General features: G+C 45.9%; 1 protein-coding gene across 1 annotated transcript; it reads left to right on the top strand.

Moving 5' to 3' along the window:
- The first annotated feature begins 5,921 nt into the window (after positions 1-5,921).
- Positions 5,922-12,912, top strand: TMEM212 (transmembrane protein 212). The gene is made up of 3 exons (XM_028728489.2): positions 5,922-6,313; positions 10,705-10,764; positions 12,276-12,912. Exons 1-3 carry the CDS (start codon positions 6,053-6,055, stop codon positions 12,633-12,635), a joined length of 681 nt encoding a protein of 226 aa, XP_028584322.2. The 5' UTR covers positions 5,922-6,052; the 3' UTR covers positions 12,636-12,912.
- Positions 12,913-16,202: the final 3,290 nt, after the last annotated feature.

The following is a 16,202-nucleotide window of genomic DNA, read 5'->3' as shown; positions in this document are numbered from 1 at the left end:
TTCTCAAAAGCCTTGGTTCCCAAACGCCCAAAACCCGCAAGTAAGTGTTCCGGTTTTCGAAAGCTGAACGTCCGATGCGGCTGTCAGCTATTGTTTCCGGGGCGCCTGCAAGACTCAGAAGCTGTGCCTTGGTTTTTGAACATTTTAGAAGTCAAACGGACTTCCGGAACGGATTAAGTTTGGCGCTTTTATTTTTGCTATTTATTTTGCGTTTTTGTTTTTGAGACTGGAACCAGTCATCTACTGATTGGTTGGTTGTGTGACTGCGGAAATGGAAAAAAAGCCTCCCATTCAAACAATGACTATCATCAGTGCAGGTAAGAATTTTTATTTTATTTATTAATTTTTATCATCTACAATACTGTCTTATTTATTTTAAAGTACAATACATTGATTTTTGCTTTCATTTTATGGCTCAGTGGTCTCATTAGATAGTAGAATTCATGTTAAATTGCTATTTTAGGGCTTGTTTTTAAAAGTCTGGAATGGATTGATCCGTTTTGCATTACTTTCTATGGGAAAGCGCGCCTTGGTTTTGGAACGCTTTGGTTTTGGAACAGACTTCCGGAACGGATTAAATTTGAGAACCAAGGTATCACTGTATCTGCAAGAAGGTCTCACCTGCAGTATACAGTGATGAGCTGGCTACATAAAGGGTAAAAATGATATTTCAAGCTTCCTGATCCCCAGTTATATCACTTTCTTTACACCAAAACCATCACCTTGAACTTAGCCCAAGAGCTAATTAGCAGCCAGTGCAATTATTTCAGAGGCAGTACAACATAGTGGTGATATCCTGGCCCAGTGAGCAGTTAAGCTGCCACATATTGCAGTAGTTGCAGCTTCTGGGTCAGCCTCAAGGCGCAGCCCTACACAGAGCACATTGCAGTCGTCCAGCCTGGAGGCTGCCAGCATATGGAAGACTATTGGTCAGGCCAGGGGTCAGCAAACCTACTGCGCCTCGGGCTGATGTCTCTAGTGCACATTGCACAGTGGGCTGGAGGGCAGGGGAGCGCGTGCCCATACGTGTGCGCACACACTATTTCCAGCACACTTCCAGGTCGGAGGAGCACCGGAAATAGCTTGTGCGCGTGTGCCCGGGCCTCCTCCGACCTGGATGTGCACTGGAAATAACGCATGCGCATGCGCAAAGAACGCTTGCACATGTGCACAAGCTATTTCCGGTGCTTCTCTGACCCAGAAGTGGGAAGCCACGCAGCATAGCACCGGTAAGAGCGGGCAGCAGCAGTGGGCGGCGGAGGTCGCCATGGGCCGGATAAAGGAGTTCCTCGGGCCTTATCCAGCCCGCAGACCATTGTTTGGGGACCCCTGGGCCAGGCTATATGGGACGTGCAAAGTCATACTAAGTGAATGGATCTTCTCTCCTGCTTACCTCCCCTGCTGCTCCCAGTCAAGGCATGAAATTACATTTACAATCTGCATGTGACATTTCTGCATCTTTCAAAGGGGTCGTGGTCTCTTGAGTCTCTGGCCTGCCTATCTGAGCGTGCGTGCAATCTTGTGTAAAATATCTGCTTCTAACAGAGTCACTAAAGTTATCATTTTCCGCATGGATCGCTTTACCAACATGCTAAATGAAGAGAGGAGAATTTATGATTAAGTCTGAAGAGGGCAAAACACGCATTTGCGAGTGCAATAATGCGTGAACATTGCCGGAAACGGCAGGGGCTTGCTAAGTGTCGTTTAATTAAGACCAGGACTTTTCCATCACCCATTTGACTGACAAGGATGAAGCTATCGTTGTGGGTTTTGATACGCTGCGGTGAGAAGAAACAACTAATAATTTAAGAAGAAAGCATAGAAATCTTCATGTTGTGGACGTCATTGAACAGTTAAAGCACACAATCAAAACACATGACTTCCCCCGAGAATCCTGGGAGCTGTAGTTTGTTAAGGGTGCTAGGAATTGTAGCTTTGTGAGGGGCAAACTACAGCTCCCAGGATTCTCAGGGGAGGGGAAGGTATGCACTTTAAATATGTGCAGTGTGTGAAGCATTGGGAGATAAAATCCCAGTAGACCAAGGGCATGCATTCTGTGGCCCTCTAAATATTTTGGAACTATAATTCCCATCGTTAGACAAATTCATGGAGCATAGGCTCCATAGGGCTGGAGTTGCTAGGCCTTTGGGCTGATCTAGTTGGGCTCTTATTGTTATGTACTGAAGTTCTCACCCTGGGCCAGCAGGGGGATACGGTAGATAGTTATGCAAATAAGGGCTCGAAAGTGACGTTCAGTGATTGGATAGTTTTAGAAAATTGTTACAGTTACGTTGTACTGGAGCTCTATATAAGCAGGCTGACTGAACCCTTCAGTTCAGTTCTGTTCTGGCCTGTGAATAAACAAGAGCTGTTTGAAGAATCGCTGTGTCGTCTGATATGTTCACCCACAACTTAACACTTATGTTGTCAGAAGCAGAACAAGAGATCTGTAAATTAGGATCTACCACAGGCATGCATAAGCAACCTGTGGCCTTCCAGAAGTTTGTAGGACTACAGCTCCTATCATGGGCCGACGCATGGGAGTTAACAGTCCAGCAACACAGATTACTTATGCCCGGAGATACTTTTAACCCAAGAACTGAACCTGAGCCTTTCTGTCCCCCATCACTGTTCCAACCCATCTGCTCCAGGCAGCGTGGCCAGAAAGCAAGGATGATGGGATTTGTAGTCCAGCTACACCTGGAGGGTCTGCATCCCTTCTGCAGGCTGGCCCAGGGGGTGACACGAGCCTGCTCCTTCTCAAAAGCAGGGGCGGTGGAGCTTTTTCCCAACATTTCCTTCTAGACTCCGGCCTACTTGAATCCAGGCCAAGGCCAAGCCCTAGACTTTAAGAGCTTCTGAGCAGAACCGCAGGCGGACGGGGCTCTTGAGAGAGAATTTCAGGAACTACAGCTTATCTCTGCTGCGGCGCCTGCCATAATTCCCCACTTTGCAGCAATGAGATGTTTACAGAAGCCTTGTTCTCCGCTTCTCGTGCTGGCTGAGGCTGATGGGAACTGTAGTCCAAAACATCTGGCGAGAGCCATGCCAGGGAAAGCTGCTCTAGATGAATTTTGATGTTGGCCCAAATAGAGATGCAACACTTCTGGAAATTTTGAAGCCATGGAAAAATATGTCCCGTTCCAGCCCCCACCCCATTCCGCCCTCTGGCTTTCACATCTCTAAGGCCCAAAGAAGAATCCTTCATGTATTGAGCAGAGAGAGCCGGCGGTAAACATAAAACACGAGAAAGCAACATTCCCTCTGAGGCTCCCTTAACCAAGCTTTTATATTTAATAACGACAAGCCAGTGCTATCTCAAGCTGAGAACATACTTTCATTTTCCTGCTTTTCTGTCAGTCAGTATTATTGGCTTATTTGGATACATAGGATGTTGGTTTTTCATCTTAGCTCCGCAGAGCATAATTGGAAACAATGGCTGTGACTCAGCCAGAGTGTCAATAACTCTGTGTACACCAGGAAGTGGTCACTCCTCTTGGGAAAATGGGCAAAAAGGTTTACACAATAAATCAGCCAAGTTAAGGATGACTGTGTCTTAAGTTCATTGCTTTTCACTAGTAATCTTAAATTATTTGTAACTCAAGAGCTGAACACATGGTCCAAACATCCTGATTCTATTAATGTTACGATTTCCATTTTCATTTGGAATTTGTGTTAACCCTTATTTGAACCAAGCTGGAATGATAGTATTTCTGATGGTGCTCTGCTGCCTGAGGAGCTTTTTAATCATCACCTAAATGACGTATTTGGGGGGCGGGGGGGGGGGCGGGTTGCATTTGCAGTTCGAAAACAAAACCGGGTTTTACAAAAACACTTCGAACGCAACCCATCTAGGTATTAGCAGAGTGACTGGGATTAAGCAGATGGAGTGCGGGGAGAAAAGAAACTGATAATACTTCCCTGACGTAAACTGAACAAAAACAGCATATAACACATGGAGGAATAAACCAAAAGGTTTTTCTTTCTTAGGTCAGGCCTACGCAGGAAGAAAACTAGTTCAGAACCACTCCCCGACCCCAAATCCTCCAGCTGTTAAATCTCAACTGTCTTCCTCACTGACAGCTAATTCCCAACTGACCAGAACTTCATGCCAATAGTCTGCTGTCAGACAGACCAATAGCAGAATTACCCCCAAGTTACAGACTAGATGGTCCTTGCTGTTGTACTTCCAACACTAGACCCACCTTGAGCTGCCCATGGGGCATAATCCAGAATGCGGCAGCTATACTGGTGACTGGGGGCAGCCGCCGAGACCACATAACACCAGTCTTGAAAGACCTACATTGGCTCCCAGTACGTTTCCGAGCACAATTCAAAGTGTTGGTGTTGACCTTTAAAGCCCTAAACGGCCTCGGTCCAGTATACCTGAAGGAGCGTCTCCACCCCCATCGTTCTGCCCAGACGCTGAGGTCCAACGCCAAGGGCCTTCTGGCGGCCCTCATGGCAAGAAGCGAGGTTACAGGGAACTAGGCAGAGGGCCTTCTTGGTAGTGGCACCCACCCTGTGGAACGCCTCCCATCAGATATCAAAGAGATAAACAACTACCTAACAGTTAGAGAATATCTGAAGTTCAGGGAAGTTTTTAATGTGTTTTTAATCTTTGTTGGCAGCCACCCAGAGTGGCTAGGGAAACCCAGCCAGATGGGCAGGGTACAAATAATAAATTACTACTACTACTACTACTACTACTACTACTACTACAACTAAACACGTCCCTATTTCTACTTCCCAGCAGACTTCAAGTATGCATATGATAATGCCAAATATGTCACGATGAGCGTGGCCCTTGCCATGATTGTGAGGGTCTTCCACACCTCGTGTGTGAAGAAGCTTTTCTGTACTGCACTTAACCCCACATGGATGCATTCAGCAGCTTCCTTGCCTCCAGATCCCTGGATAACCTGGAAGGGGAGCGTGGCATTGAATATTCTGTGAAGGGCAAAGAGAAGCCTCACTTTCATTGAATTATCTGGCAGCAAAAACATCCTGGCTGAAGGTCAGTGGAACACCATACCTTCCAACACTTCGCCAAAGAAAATAAGGATGTCCTATTCAGTGCTTTTTTTCCCTGGGGGTACGCAAGGGTACACATACCCCTAAACATTTTGTGAATCTAAGTTTGGCCTCGTTGAGGGGCAGTATTTCAATATGAGTAGGAAAATGAGAGTACCCGTAAATATTTTTTTAGAGGCAAAAGCACTGGTTCTATATAATAATAATAATAATAATAATAATAATAATAATAATACAGTGGTACCTAGGGTTAAGGGACGCGGGTGGCACTGTGGGTTAAACCACAGAGCCTAGGACTTGCCGATCGGAAGGTCGGTGGTTCGAATCCCCATGACGGGGTGAGCTCCCATTGCTCAGTCCCAGCTCCTGCCAACCTAGCCGTTCAAAAGCACGTCAAGGTGCAAGTAGATAAATAGGTACTGCTCCGGCGGGAAACAGTGTTTCCGTGCGCTCCTCTGGTTCGCCAGAAGCGGCTTAGTCATGCTGGCCACATGACCCGGAAGCTGTATGCCAGCTCCCTTAGCTAGTAAAGCGAGATGAGCGCCGCAACCCTAGAGTTGGCCACGACTGGACCTAATGGTCAGGGGTCCCTTTACCTTTACTTTTTACCTTGGGTTACATACGCTTTAGGTTACATACGCTTCAGGTTACAGACTCCGCTAACTCCGCTAACTCTGCTAACCCAGTTAGTTACTTATCTCCTTGGCTCGGGGGTCACATAACTCCATACCCACCAACATTTCTCTGGTGAAAATCAGGACGTCCTAAGGAAAATCAGGACATTCCAGGAACAAATCAGAAACCGGGCGGCTTCTGTAAATCCAGGATTGTCCCTGGAAAATAGGGACACTTGGAGGGTCTGCTACACTCTCTGTGGGAATCCCACCCCCAGACACAAAGTTGAGCCCAAGGGATGGATCACATTCCTTATAGGGTGTACTAAGAGGCCTTGCTGTCTGAATCTTTTTCAGTGCCTTGGGCGTGTTTCATTCAAGGAAGCAAACAACGGAAAAGTATCATGACTACTGTCTCCAAGACAGTATGTGGTGTGCCCAGGCTCCTATTGCAAAACCTTGGTGTGAGTAGAGAGCAGGCAGAGAGCGAGACGCTCATAATGAACGCAGGCTGCCTTTTTGTGGTGACTGGAAGAATGCTGATTTCCTTTGGGATTCTAAGCATCGTCTCTGGAATTATCGCCTTCTTCCCTGTTTTTTCCTATAAACCATGGTTTGCCGGATGGAGCGTTCGCATTGCTTCTCCCATCTGGAGCGGAGCTTTGGTAGGCAGAACTGAATTATATCTAAATTTATATAGCTGTACGCCTGGGAAGGGATGCGGGTGGTGCTGTGGGTTAAACCACAGAGCCTAGGACTTGCCGATCAGAAGGTCGGCAATTCGAATCCCTGCGATGGGGTGAGCTCCTGTTGCTCGGTCCCTGCTCCTGCCCACCTAGCAGTTTGAAAGCACGTCAAAGTGCAAGTAGATAAATAGGTAAGGTAAACTGCATTTCCGTGTGCTGCTCTGGTTCGCCAGAAGCGACTTAGTCATGCTGGCCACATGACCCGGAAGCTGTACGCCGGCTCCCTCGGCCAATAAAGCGAAATGAGCACCGCAAACCCAGAGTCGGCCACGAGTGGACCTAATGGTTAGGGATCCCTTTACCTATGACTGGGAAACGATAGTAACATTGCTGCTGATCTGCCTTGTTGCTGACATTTAATCTGGAACCTTTTAAGGTTCTGGAATTTCAAGAATGGGTGAAAGAAATCTTTGCCAAATGTAATCTACATGACTAGTAGCCATTGATAGGCCTCTATCACAAGATGAGGCACATATACACAATTTGAATGGCTATGTCCATGAACCTTGGGGGGCGGTTGGCCCCCTCAAATATTTTATTGGGGGCGAAGGGAGCTCAGTCCCCCCATGAGTTGGCCCCTATGTGAGAGAGGGTGAATGCACATACAGACATCTCCCCCGAATTTTCCATATCGATTTGAAATATCCCACCCAATCACCAGGTTCTGGTCGATACTTCTATGTTACACTGCTAAGGGCTTTGACGCAATGTTGGATCCCTCCTCTCCCTTTGTGTTTAGAGATGAAAACAAAATGTTAGGGCTGGCTCGAGGGGAGAAAAGGCAACAACATTATCTGTAAACAAGTGCAGTTTTGCGAAGTTTGGGAGAGAAAACAAGATCACTGGGCAGCACATTTGCAGCAAAGTTGAAATTGATCATCTAATAGCTGAAACTCCCTGGCTGGAGTTGGCCCAGTTCTGAGGATGAACTAATCCCTCTTGGCTTTCTTTCTCTCTGTTCCCTCCACCACATGTGTAAATTGAGGGAGTCTCGCTTGGAAAAGCAGATGGGAAAAGAGGTTTGGCCACTCTTGACTCCTACATTGGCTCGTCCCAATGTTCTTACGTTGCTGTCTTATTTGTTCTGGCTAAAACCCCTCTTGGACCCTGTGCAACGTTTCTTCTTCTCTTTCTGCCTGATGAATTTTGCCAACCTTTCCCGTGACTCCAGATTAGCCTTCCCCAACCGGGTGCCCTCCAGATGTTTTGGTCTACAGCATCCATCAGCCCCAGCCAGCACAGTTTCTCCAGATGTTTCTGCTTTCGTTCCTGGGAACTCTCTACACTACAGTAGTACATGGTGCCAAGACCTCGATTTCAAGCTCCTTTTGCCTAAGAACTCTGTTCAACGCCTGTTCTCAGAGGGCAGGGCTGGGGAAGTTGTGCTCCACCCTGTGTGTTATGGAGTTCCACAGGGGTCTGCACTGCCCTTACATACTTTATTTATTAAATTTATATCCTGCCCTTCACCCCAAGAGAGCTCAGGGGGAGAGGGCAAGCAACAAGCAATACTACAGTAAAATTGTTTTTAAAGCATATTTAACACGATTCCAATGCAGATGCAGTCTAGGAAGACCTCAGCTTAAAAGGCTTATTGAAAGAGGAAACTGTTTGAAACTGTTGGGGAATTTCATCCAAAGGCTTGGGCTGCAGTAGCGGGGGCCGGGGGGGGGGGGCAGAACCAGTCAATTTCCGTTCTTTCGGTTTCTCATTTTTCCAATCTTAAACTCTGTTCTCTGCATTTCTGCAGCAATTCACGGTTTGCTTGCTTTACCAAAAAATGATCGCAGAGATTCTTCAACCAGTTTGGTGCAAATTTCTTTTCCTAAACTTATTTTTGTACGCAATTTAAAGAAACGTATGCATTTTTGAAAGCAATTTCTCCTAAAGTAATGCATTTTTCATATGCTGTTTTCACTAGCGTGTTCACTTAAAAAAAAATAATAGATTTTCTGTCATACAATTCAAGAGAGAAAGAGAAATAATCCATAACAGAAAAGAAACATTAAATCATTATACAATATCCCTAAAGAAAGAAACATAAAACAAAATAAAACAAACTCACCACACTGTTTAGCTTCCCTCCCCCGCTACTAGTCTTCTCTAGAATCAATTTTACCTTTATCATTGCATTCTGATTGTTTTTATTTTCTCTATATACATATACCAGTATATCTCTTTGATAGATTATTGTTTTGATGCATTTACATTCTTAGTCTAAGCATATTAGCATGTCTTTTTTAGAGCAGTATTTTGTCATATAGTCATCAAAGCATTGCCATTCATTTTTTAGTTTTTTGATTTGACTCCTATCGTATAGATGCTGTTAATTTAGCCAATTTTAAATATTCATTTAATTTGAGAATCTATTCCTCCTTAATAGGTAGTTCTTTAGCTTTCCATTTAGATGCTATTACTATCCTAGCTGCGGTGGTCACATATAAGAAAATTCTTTTTTTTTATTTCGGTATTTCTTTTCCTAATGGGCCCAGTATGTAAGCCTCTGGTTTTTTCGTTAATGGGGTTTTAAGCATTTTTTCCAACTTCTCATGTATTTCTCCCCAAGCATGTTCACTTTCCATGCACATTATCCACTAATAAATGCATTTCTATAAACATTATTTGGCTGGAGAGCTGCATCACAAAATGTGGGAATGCAGGAAACCTTTGCCCAACATGGGGCTCAAACCCACGAACTTGAGATTAAGAGCCTAATGCTTTGCCAACTGAGCTATCCTCTATACCCGCCTTTTATGCGTAGGTGTTGTTGTTGTTTAGTCGTTCAGTCGTGACCGACTCTTTGTGACCCAATGGACCAGAGCACTGCCTCCCGCAGTTTGGTCAGACTCATGTTTGTGGCTTTGAGAACACCGTCCAACCATCTCGTCCTCTGTCGTCCCCTTCTCCTTGTGCCCTCCATCTTTCCCAGCATCAGGGTCTTTTCCAGGGAGTTTCTCTTCTCATGAGGTGGCCAAAGTATTGGAGCCTCAGCTTCAGGATCTGTCCTTCCAGTGAGCACTCAGGGCTGATTTCCTTCAGGATAGGTTTGATCTTCTTCCAGTCTATGGGACTCTCAAGAGTCTCCTCCAGCACCATAATTCAAAAGCATCAATTCTTCGGCGATCAGCCTTCTTTATGGTCCAGCTCTTACTTCCATACATCACTACTAGGAAAACCATGGCTTTAACTATACGGACCTTTGTTGGTAAGGTGATGTCTCTGCTTTTTAAGATGCTGTCTAGGCAGTGGCGTAGCGTGGGGGGTGCAGGGGGGTCCGGCCGCACCGAGCGCAACATCTAGGGTTAGGGCAAATCCACAGGTTAGGGGGCGCAAATCCATGGGTTAGGGGGCGCAAATCCACGGGTTAGGGGGCGCAAATTACTTGCCTTGCCCCGGGTGCTGACAACCCACGCTACGCCGCTGTGTCTAGGTTTGCCATCGCCTTTCTCCCAAGGAGCAGGTGTCTTTTAATTTTGTGACTGCTGTCACCATCTGCAGTGATCATGGAGCCCAAGAAAGTAAAATCTCTCACTGCCTCCATTTCTTCCCCTTCTATTTGCCAGGAGGTGATGGGACCAGTGGCCATGATCTTCGTTTTTTTGATGTTTAGCTTCAGACCATATTTTCATAGAATCATAGAATCATAGAGTTGGAATAGACCACAAGGGCCGTCGAGTCCAACCCCCTGCCAAGCAGGAAACACCATCAGAGCATTCCTGACATATGGTTGTCAAGCCTCTGCTTAAAGACCTCCAAAGAAGGAGACTCCACCACACTCCCTGGCAGCAAATTCCACCACTCTCCTCTTTCACCCTCATTAAAAGGTTCTTTAATTCCACCTCACTTTCTGCCATCAAGGTTGTGTCATCTGCATATCTGAGGTTGTTGATATTTCTTCTGGCGATCTTAATTCCGGCTTGGGATTCATTCAGCCCAGCCTTTCGCATGATGAATTCTGCATATACCGGTAAGTTAAATAAGCAGGGGGACAATATACAGCCTTGTCGTACTCCTTTCCCAATTTTGAACCAATCAGTTGTTCCATAGGATTATGCATAGGATTACTCCCTTAAACAGGATCTATCTGTCCTATAGTAGTAACCTATAGAAGGGCTTTCTTAAAAATAGAATGAATTATTTTCCATCAGCTTCTGCTTTTGCATGCTTCACATAGTGGGTTTGTTTCCTTGCGTTGCGATTTCTTTCTTTTAAAGGAGTCTGTTTTGCAAAGTCCTTTGGAGAGAACAAAGGCCTATTAAACATTACTAACTTTATTATGTGTAACCATGTGTTTCCCCCTCTGTCTACAGGCTGTTATTGCAGGTGTACTGGTTGCTCTGGCTGAAAAACAATGGACCCAGAGATACCTGGTAAATTTATGTGGTTATTCTATACAGTGCCACATTCTAGGCAGAAGGCAGGCAGAGTTAATCCAGGCATAGGCTCTTGAGGAAGAAAAGGCACACAGCTGTAGCCTTAAGCTACAGATCAGATAAAGAATACAAGGTTTAAAGCAGGCACACTTTAAAACATTCTACCAGATTTACAAGACTGAGCAGGATCCAGCGATATTTCCTGACTTGAAAGGGAATGTTGTGAGAACCAATAAAATCCATCAAACTAGTGGAACCTTCTTCTTTTTTAATTATTTTCAGTTTCCTTGATATATGGAAAGTGCATAAATAATAACCCCATCCTCGCAAAATGATCCTTATGGGATTTTTGCAGGTTTGGGTACATTTCTTTTTTCTGCCAATAACAAAAGGTGGTAGTTGTTTTGAAGAAAGAGATTATACTTTACCCCCATAAACACTGCATATGTTGTGGTTTTTTTGCACTGCTACCCTCCCCTGCCATTTATTGTTAATGCTTATTGATTGGGTTTAATTAGTATTGCTGTCACAGAGGCTTTTTAGTATCCTTTTTTCTTTAATAAGCTGCCTTCAGGAAGCAGAGCTGGGGCGGCCTTCCTCTGAGACTCTGGTTAAGTTAGAGGAGTCAATACAGAAGGCTGTGCACACACCATAACTTTTAAAGCGCATACCAAGCACATTTTCCTTCTTCAAAGAATTCTAGGCACTAGAGTTTACTAAGGATTTCTGGGAATTGTGAGGGGGTAAACCCCAGTGCACAGAATTCTTTGAGGGCGGCATTGTGCTTTAAAAGTATAGTCTGTACACAGTCTGAGAGAGATGGGTTGCTTAACTGAGCATTATACTGTTCTAGGATCACAGTAAGATTGCTGTGAAGGAGTCTGGGTATGTAGGGGGGAGAGGTTAGGGCAGATTCACACCATCCTCTAAAGCATGGGTAGGCAAACTGTTAAGTTGTGGGTGAACATATCAGACGACACAGCGATTCTTCAAACAGCTCTTGTTTATTCACAGGCCAGAACAGAACTGAACTGAAGGGTTCAGCCAGCCTGCTCATATAGAGCTCCACTAGAACGCAACAGTAACCATTTTCTGTAACTATCCAATCACTGAATGTCACTTTTGATCCCTTATTTGCATATGTGGACCTGAGTGAAAACTATCTACAGTATCCCCCTGCTGGCCAAGGGTGAGAACTTCAGTACATAACACAAACCAAGGCCCGGGGGCTGGATCCAGCCCAATTGCCTTCTAAATCCGGTCTGCGGACGGTCTGGGCATCAGCGTGTTTTTCCATGAGTAGAATGTGTCCTTTTATTTAAAATGCACCTCTGGGTTATTTGTGGGGCATAGGAATTTGTTCATATTTTTTCCCCAAAATATAGTCGTCCCCACAAGGTCTGAGGGACAGTGGACTGCTGAAAATGTTTGCTGACCCCTGCTCTAAAGCACCTAATATATCTCTGCCATTAGCCAGATAAGACAAGATGCTTCTGTTTCCATTCCAGTGGGAAGCCGCTTTCACCTTTAGCATCTTGAACATCATCAGCTCTCCAGTTCAAGGTGCCATCGCCTTTGCATCCCTCCTTCTTGGACCTTATTGCTACTACTCTTTCGCCGGAGTTTCGGGTATGAACTACCTTGGTTATGCGGTCCTTTTGCCCTTTCCTTATGGCAAGTTTGCTTCCGTGTGCAAGGACCCCGCAGGCTACGAGTGGTACCACCTGGCGCTGCAGATACTAGACATTTGCTCCAGTCTTGCCATGCTCTCTGCATCCTTGGCCATTGTGATCAAACTCACAGCCAGACTGCTCCAGTTTGGACACTTAAATGTGAGTATTACTCAGTGGCAGGGAAGTAATGATTAAGAGCAGCATATAAGTATTCTTATTTGTCTGTTTCGTTTATTCCATTTAATGCCCATCTTTTATTTCATTGCTTTGCACTGCACAATTCAAAGTGTTGCTGTTAACCTTTAAAGCCCTATATGGCCTCGGCCCAGTATACCTGAAGGCGCATCTCCACCCCCATCGTTCTGCCCGGACATTGAGGTCCAGTGCTGAGGGCCTTCTGGTGGTTCCCTCACTGCAAGAAGTGAGGTTACAGGGAACCAGGCAGAGGGCCTTTTCAGCAGTGGTGCCCGCCTTGTGGAATGCCCTCCCATCAGATGTCAAGGAAATAAACAACTATCTGACTTTTAGAAGACATCTGAAGACAGCCCTGTTCAGGCAAGGTTTTAATGTGTGACATTCTAATATATTTTTAATCTTTGTTGGAAGCCACCCAGAGTGGCTGGGGAAACCCGGCCAGATGGGTGGGGTATTATTATTAATAATAATAATAATAGTAATAATAATAATAATAATAATAATATTTCTTCATGGAGCTTTTGGTTTCCCCCTTTCCCCACAACAACCCTGTGCAGTAGGCTAGGCTGAGAAGCAGTGATTGGCCCAAGGTCACCCAGTAAGCTTCGTGGTGGAACAAGGATTTGAACCCTGGCCTCCAAGTGAAGGAATGGGTTTCCCAAACCCAAAAACTGACTGTGCAGGCAGTTTTAAACTGCACCAAAGTCCCTATTTTTCCTTAGCTAAAATGCATAAACTTGAGCCGTTGAGCAAATGCATAACAAGAACACAGCTCTCTCCTTTATCAGTTTGTGACGGCAAGGCTGACCTTGACTTTACCAGTAGAACAGACACAGACATGTCTGTACCTTATCTTACGTCCTGACCACAAAAGACGCACAGACCCAAGTCTGGGAACAATGCCAGAGTGTGTTCTCGGAAATGGTGACCTCTGGCTCCAAGATAAGAGTAGGAACAGAAATATACTTTTATGGTCGGGAGTGCAGGAAGGAAATCCCTTTTATGGTTAAGAGTGCCGGAGCAGGAACATCTGTGATGTCAACCTGCATGTACTATAAGCTGATGTGGCTGGATTCCTGGGGAAGGGGGAGAGGGTGCCTGGAGGATATATATACTGCATGAAATGTCTCATTTCTTTGTACATGCTGTGGACACACCACGCAGGTGCCTTTCTCTGAACCAACCCTCGGCGTCATTTGACTTCCTTCCCCCTGTCCGGGAGCAACAAAGGCCCAATCGGTGAACTCCAATAAGGCTACACAAGGAGCTCAAGGTGGCAGACCCCTTCTTTGTTTTATCCTCGCAAGAACCCTGCCAAGTAGGTTTAGGCTGAGAGGCTGTGGCAGGCCCAATGTCAAGCAGTGGTCAGCCAGGTTCTGGCCCAACACACTAACCACTACATTACACTGGAAGTTGTTTTGTTTGGATTTTATCCTGGTCTTTGGACCTGCAAAAAATCGTGACCCATCATACCAGGCACTGCCCACTAATGGTGTATCATCTCCATAGGGAGAAGTCAACAAGCAAAGACAACTGGGCTGAACTGCCACGACACATGGGTTTCAGGCTGCATTTATAGTCTGGTGGACGTCAGGGGCTTCCAGCATTAGAAGCAGAAAGGCATCAGTCTTGGGGGTTGCTGTCTTGTGTGGCAATCTCTCTCCTACGGGGTTGGACTATCTCCTGAAAGCTAAAGGATTCCTAGGCTTCAAATTTACATTGCCGACCCAAGCTTCCTATTGGTTCCCACTGACCTGGAAGAACTATAAACAGGACAGGACATACAGAGTTGGAAGGGACCACGAGGATCATTCTAGTTCAATCGCCTGCAATGCAGAATTTTTTTCACCCAACGTGGGACTCAAACCTACAACTTTGAGATGAAAAGTCTCATGCTTGACAGTTGCGAAGGGCTGATCTAATGTTACTGGAACTGAATCATCTTTGGCTGGCTTTTAGTATGCAAGCGCCTTAACAGCTTGGGACCAGTTTGTACATAATTATCGTTCCACAGTTGTACAAAATCAATATTTTAGCAGCAGCTACACTGTGGAACTCCCTGCCCTTTGATACCAGCCTGGTGCCTTTGCTGTTCTCTTTCTATTACCTGCTTAAAAACTTGTTTAGGCAAGCTGAGCCAATCATGTAGAAGTTACATGGGTTTCAGTCTGTTTTTAGTTCATTGCCGATTTTAACTGATCTTTTAATATTTGAAAATACCTGTTTTTAACTGTCTTCCGCTGATAATTTTAACGGTGTGGATTTTGGGGTTTGTTTGTTTTTTGTAAACTGCTTCGATGTTTTATTACAATCAAGTGGTGTATAATTTTTGTTTAAAAAATAAAATAGAAATAAACACGGGGTCCAGTGTGCTGAGACTACTTATGCTAAAACATGCCTCAACTTAACTGTATCTTTTGTGTGTGTGGTGATGATGAACGGCTTTTGGCAAATTAATCTGACTAACTGACAGACCCCTCTGCTGCCAGATCCTCAGGACTGTGCTCTAAGTTAACTTAGGGAATGGCCACACACTCCTCCCGGCTTGCTGAAATCACTGCATCTGAGATTTGAAGATCTCTTCTTTGTCTAACGGCCCTTTAACTCAGTGTTTCCCAACCTGTTTTGGGCAAAGGCACACTTGTTTGATGAAAAAAATCTTGAGGCACACCACCATTACAGCCCCATGACGTCAGCGCGCAGCGCCGCGCCGGGAGGGACGCACAAAAGTGTAAGTTTCAATTTTTTCCCCTCCCCTCCTGTGTAAAGGGGAATGCACTCTGCTAAGTAAAGGCACTTGCCACAGCAGCGTCAACGTCACAGCACCCACCGGCACCCAAGAGAGAAGGGGTCTCAGCAGCCCTTTTGCCAGGAAGAGGAGCAAGAACGAGAGGAGGAGGAGGAAGAGGAAGAGAGTCCCCCCCCAAAAAAACATTCTCCTTTTGATCTTCCTTATTTGCAATTCCTCATTGCAAAACAGCGGTTGATATAGAGCTGATTTTTTTGTTATTACAGTCCCCACCCCCTCACCTAGAAAAACACCCCCTGTCATTTTTATTATTATCATTATTATTATTATTATTCCCCGCCACTCTGGGAGGCTGAAGCCCTTTAAGGCTTCCTTCTGTCCACTCTCTGTGAATTACCTGCCCGGAGCGGGTTTCTGGGGGGGGGGGTGCTGCTGCCGGTGTCCTCCCCGTCGAGTCTCGCCTTGCCCGGCGCGTGGCGGCCGCCCTTTCCCACACTCTGCCGGCTGCGCTGCCAAGCCCCGCGGCTCGGCCTGTCAGCGTTACCGGGCTCGGCGGGCGGTAATTCCCGAAAAAAGCCGGCGGCGCTTGAAGAGCTGGCAAGCCCCCATTGGCATGTCTGTTTTCCGCAGCCCTTGGAGAGGATTAAGTTCCCTCCTTCCTGCCGGGGAACCTCCAAGCTTTGGGGGTGGGTTGGGGAGGAGGCAGCAAAGCGAGGCAGGAAGGAGAGCGCGGCTTGGCTGGGTGAGCTTTGGCAGGGGCAGGGAATGAGAGCCGCGAGGCGGGCGCTGCGGGCGGAAGTGCTGCCCGCCAAGCTCGC

This window comes from Podarcis muralis, chromosome 6, assembly GCF_964188315.1.
Source record: "Podarcis muralis chromosome 6, rPodMur119.hap1.1, whole genome shotgun sequence".
Classification (NCBI taxonomy): Eukaryota; Metazoa; Chordata; class Lepidosauria; order Squamata; family Lacertidae; genus Podarcis; species Podarcis muralis.
This window is presented reverse-complemented; position numbering and strand designations above follow the sequence as displayed.

What these genes read in the sequence shown, in the direction of transcription:
- TMEM212 (XM_028728489.2), top strand. Translation starts at nt 6,053, where the DNA reads ATGACTACTGTCTCCAAGACAGTATGTGGTGTGCCCAGGCTCCTATTG. An exon ending in CCATCTGGAGCGGAGCTTTG is followed by an intron (nt 6,314 to 10,704) that starts GTAGGCAGAACT and finishes CTCTGTCTACAG; the next exon opens with GCTGTTATTGCAGGTGTACT. An exon ending in AATGGACCCAGAGATACCTG is followed by an intron (nt 10,765 to 12,275) that starts GTAAATTTATGT and finishes TTTCCATTCCAG; the next exon opens with TGGGAAGCCGCTTTCACCTT.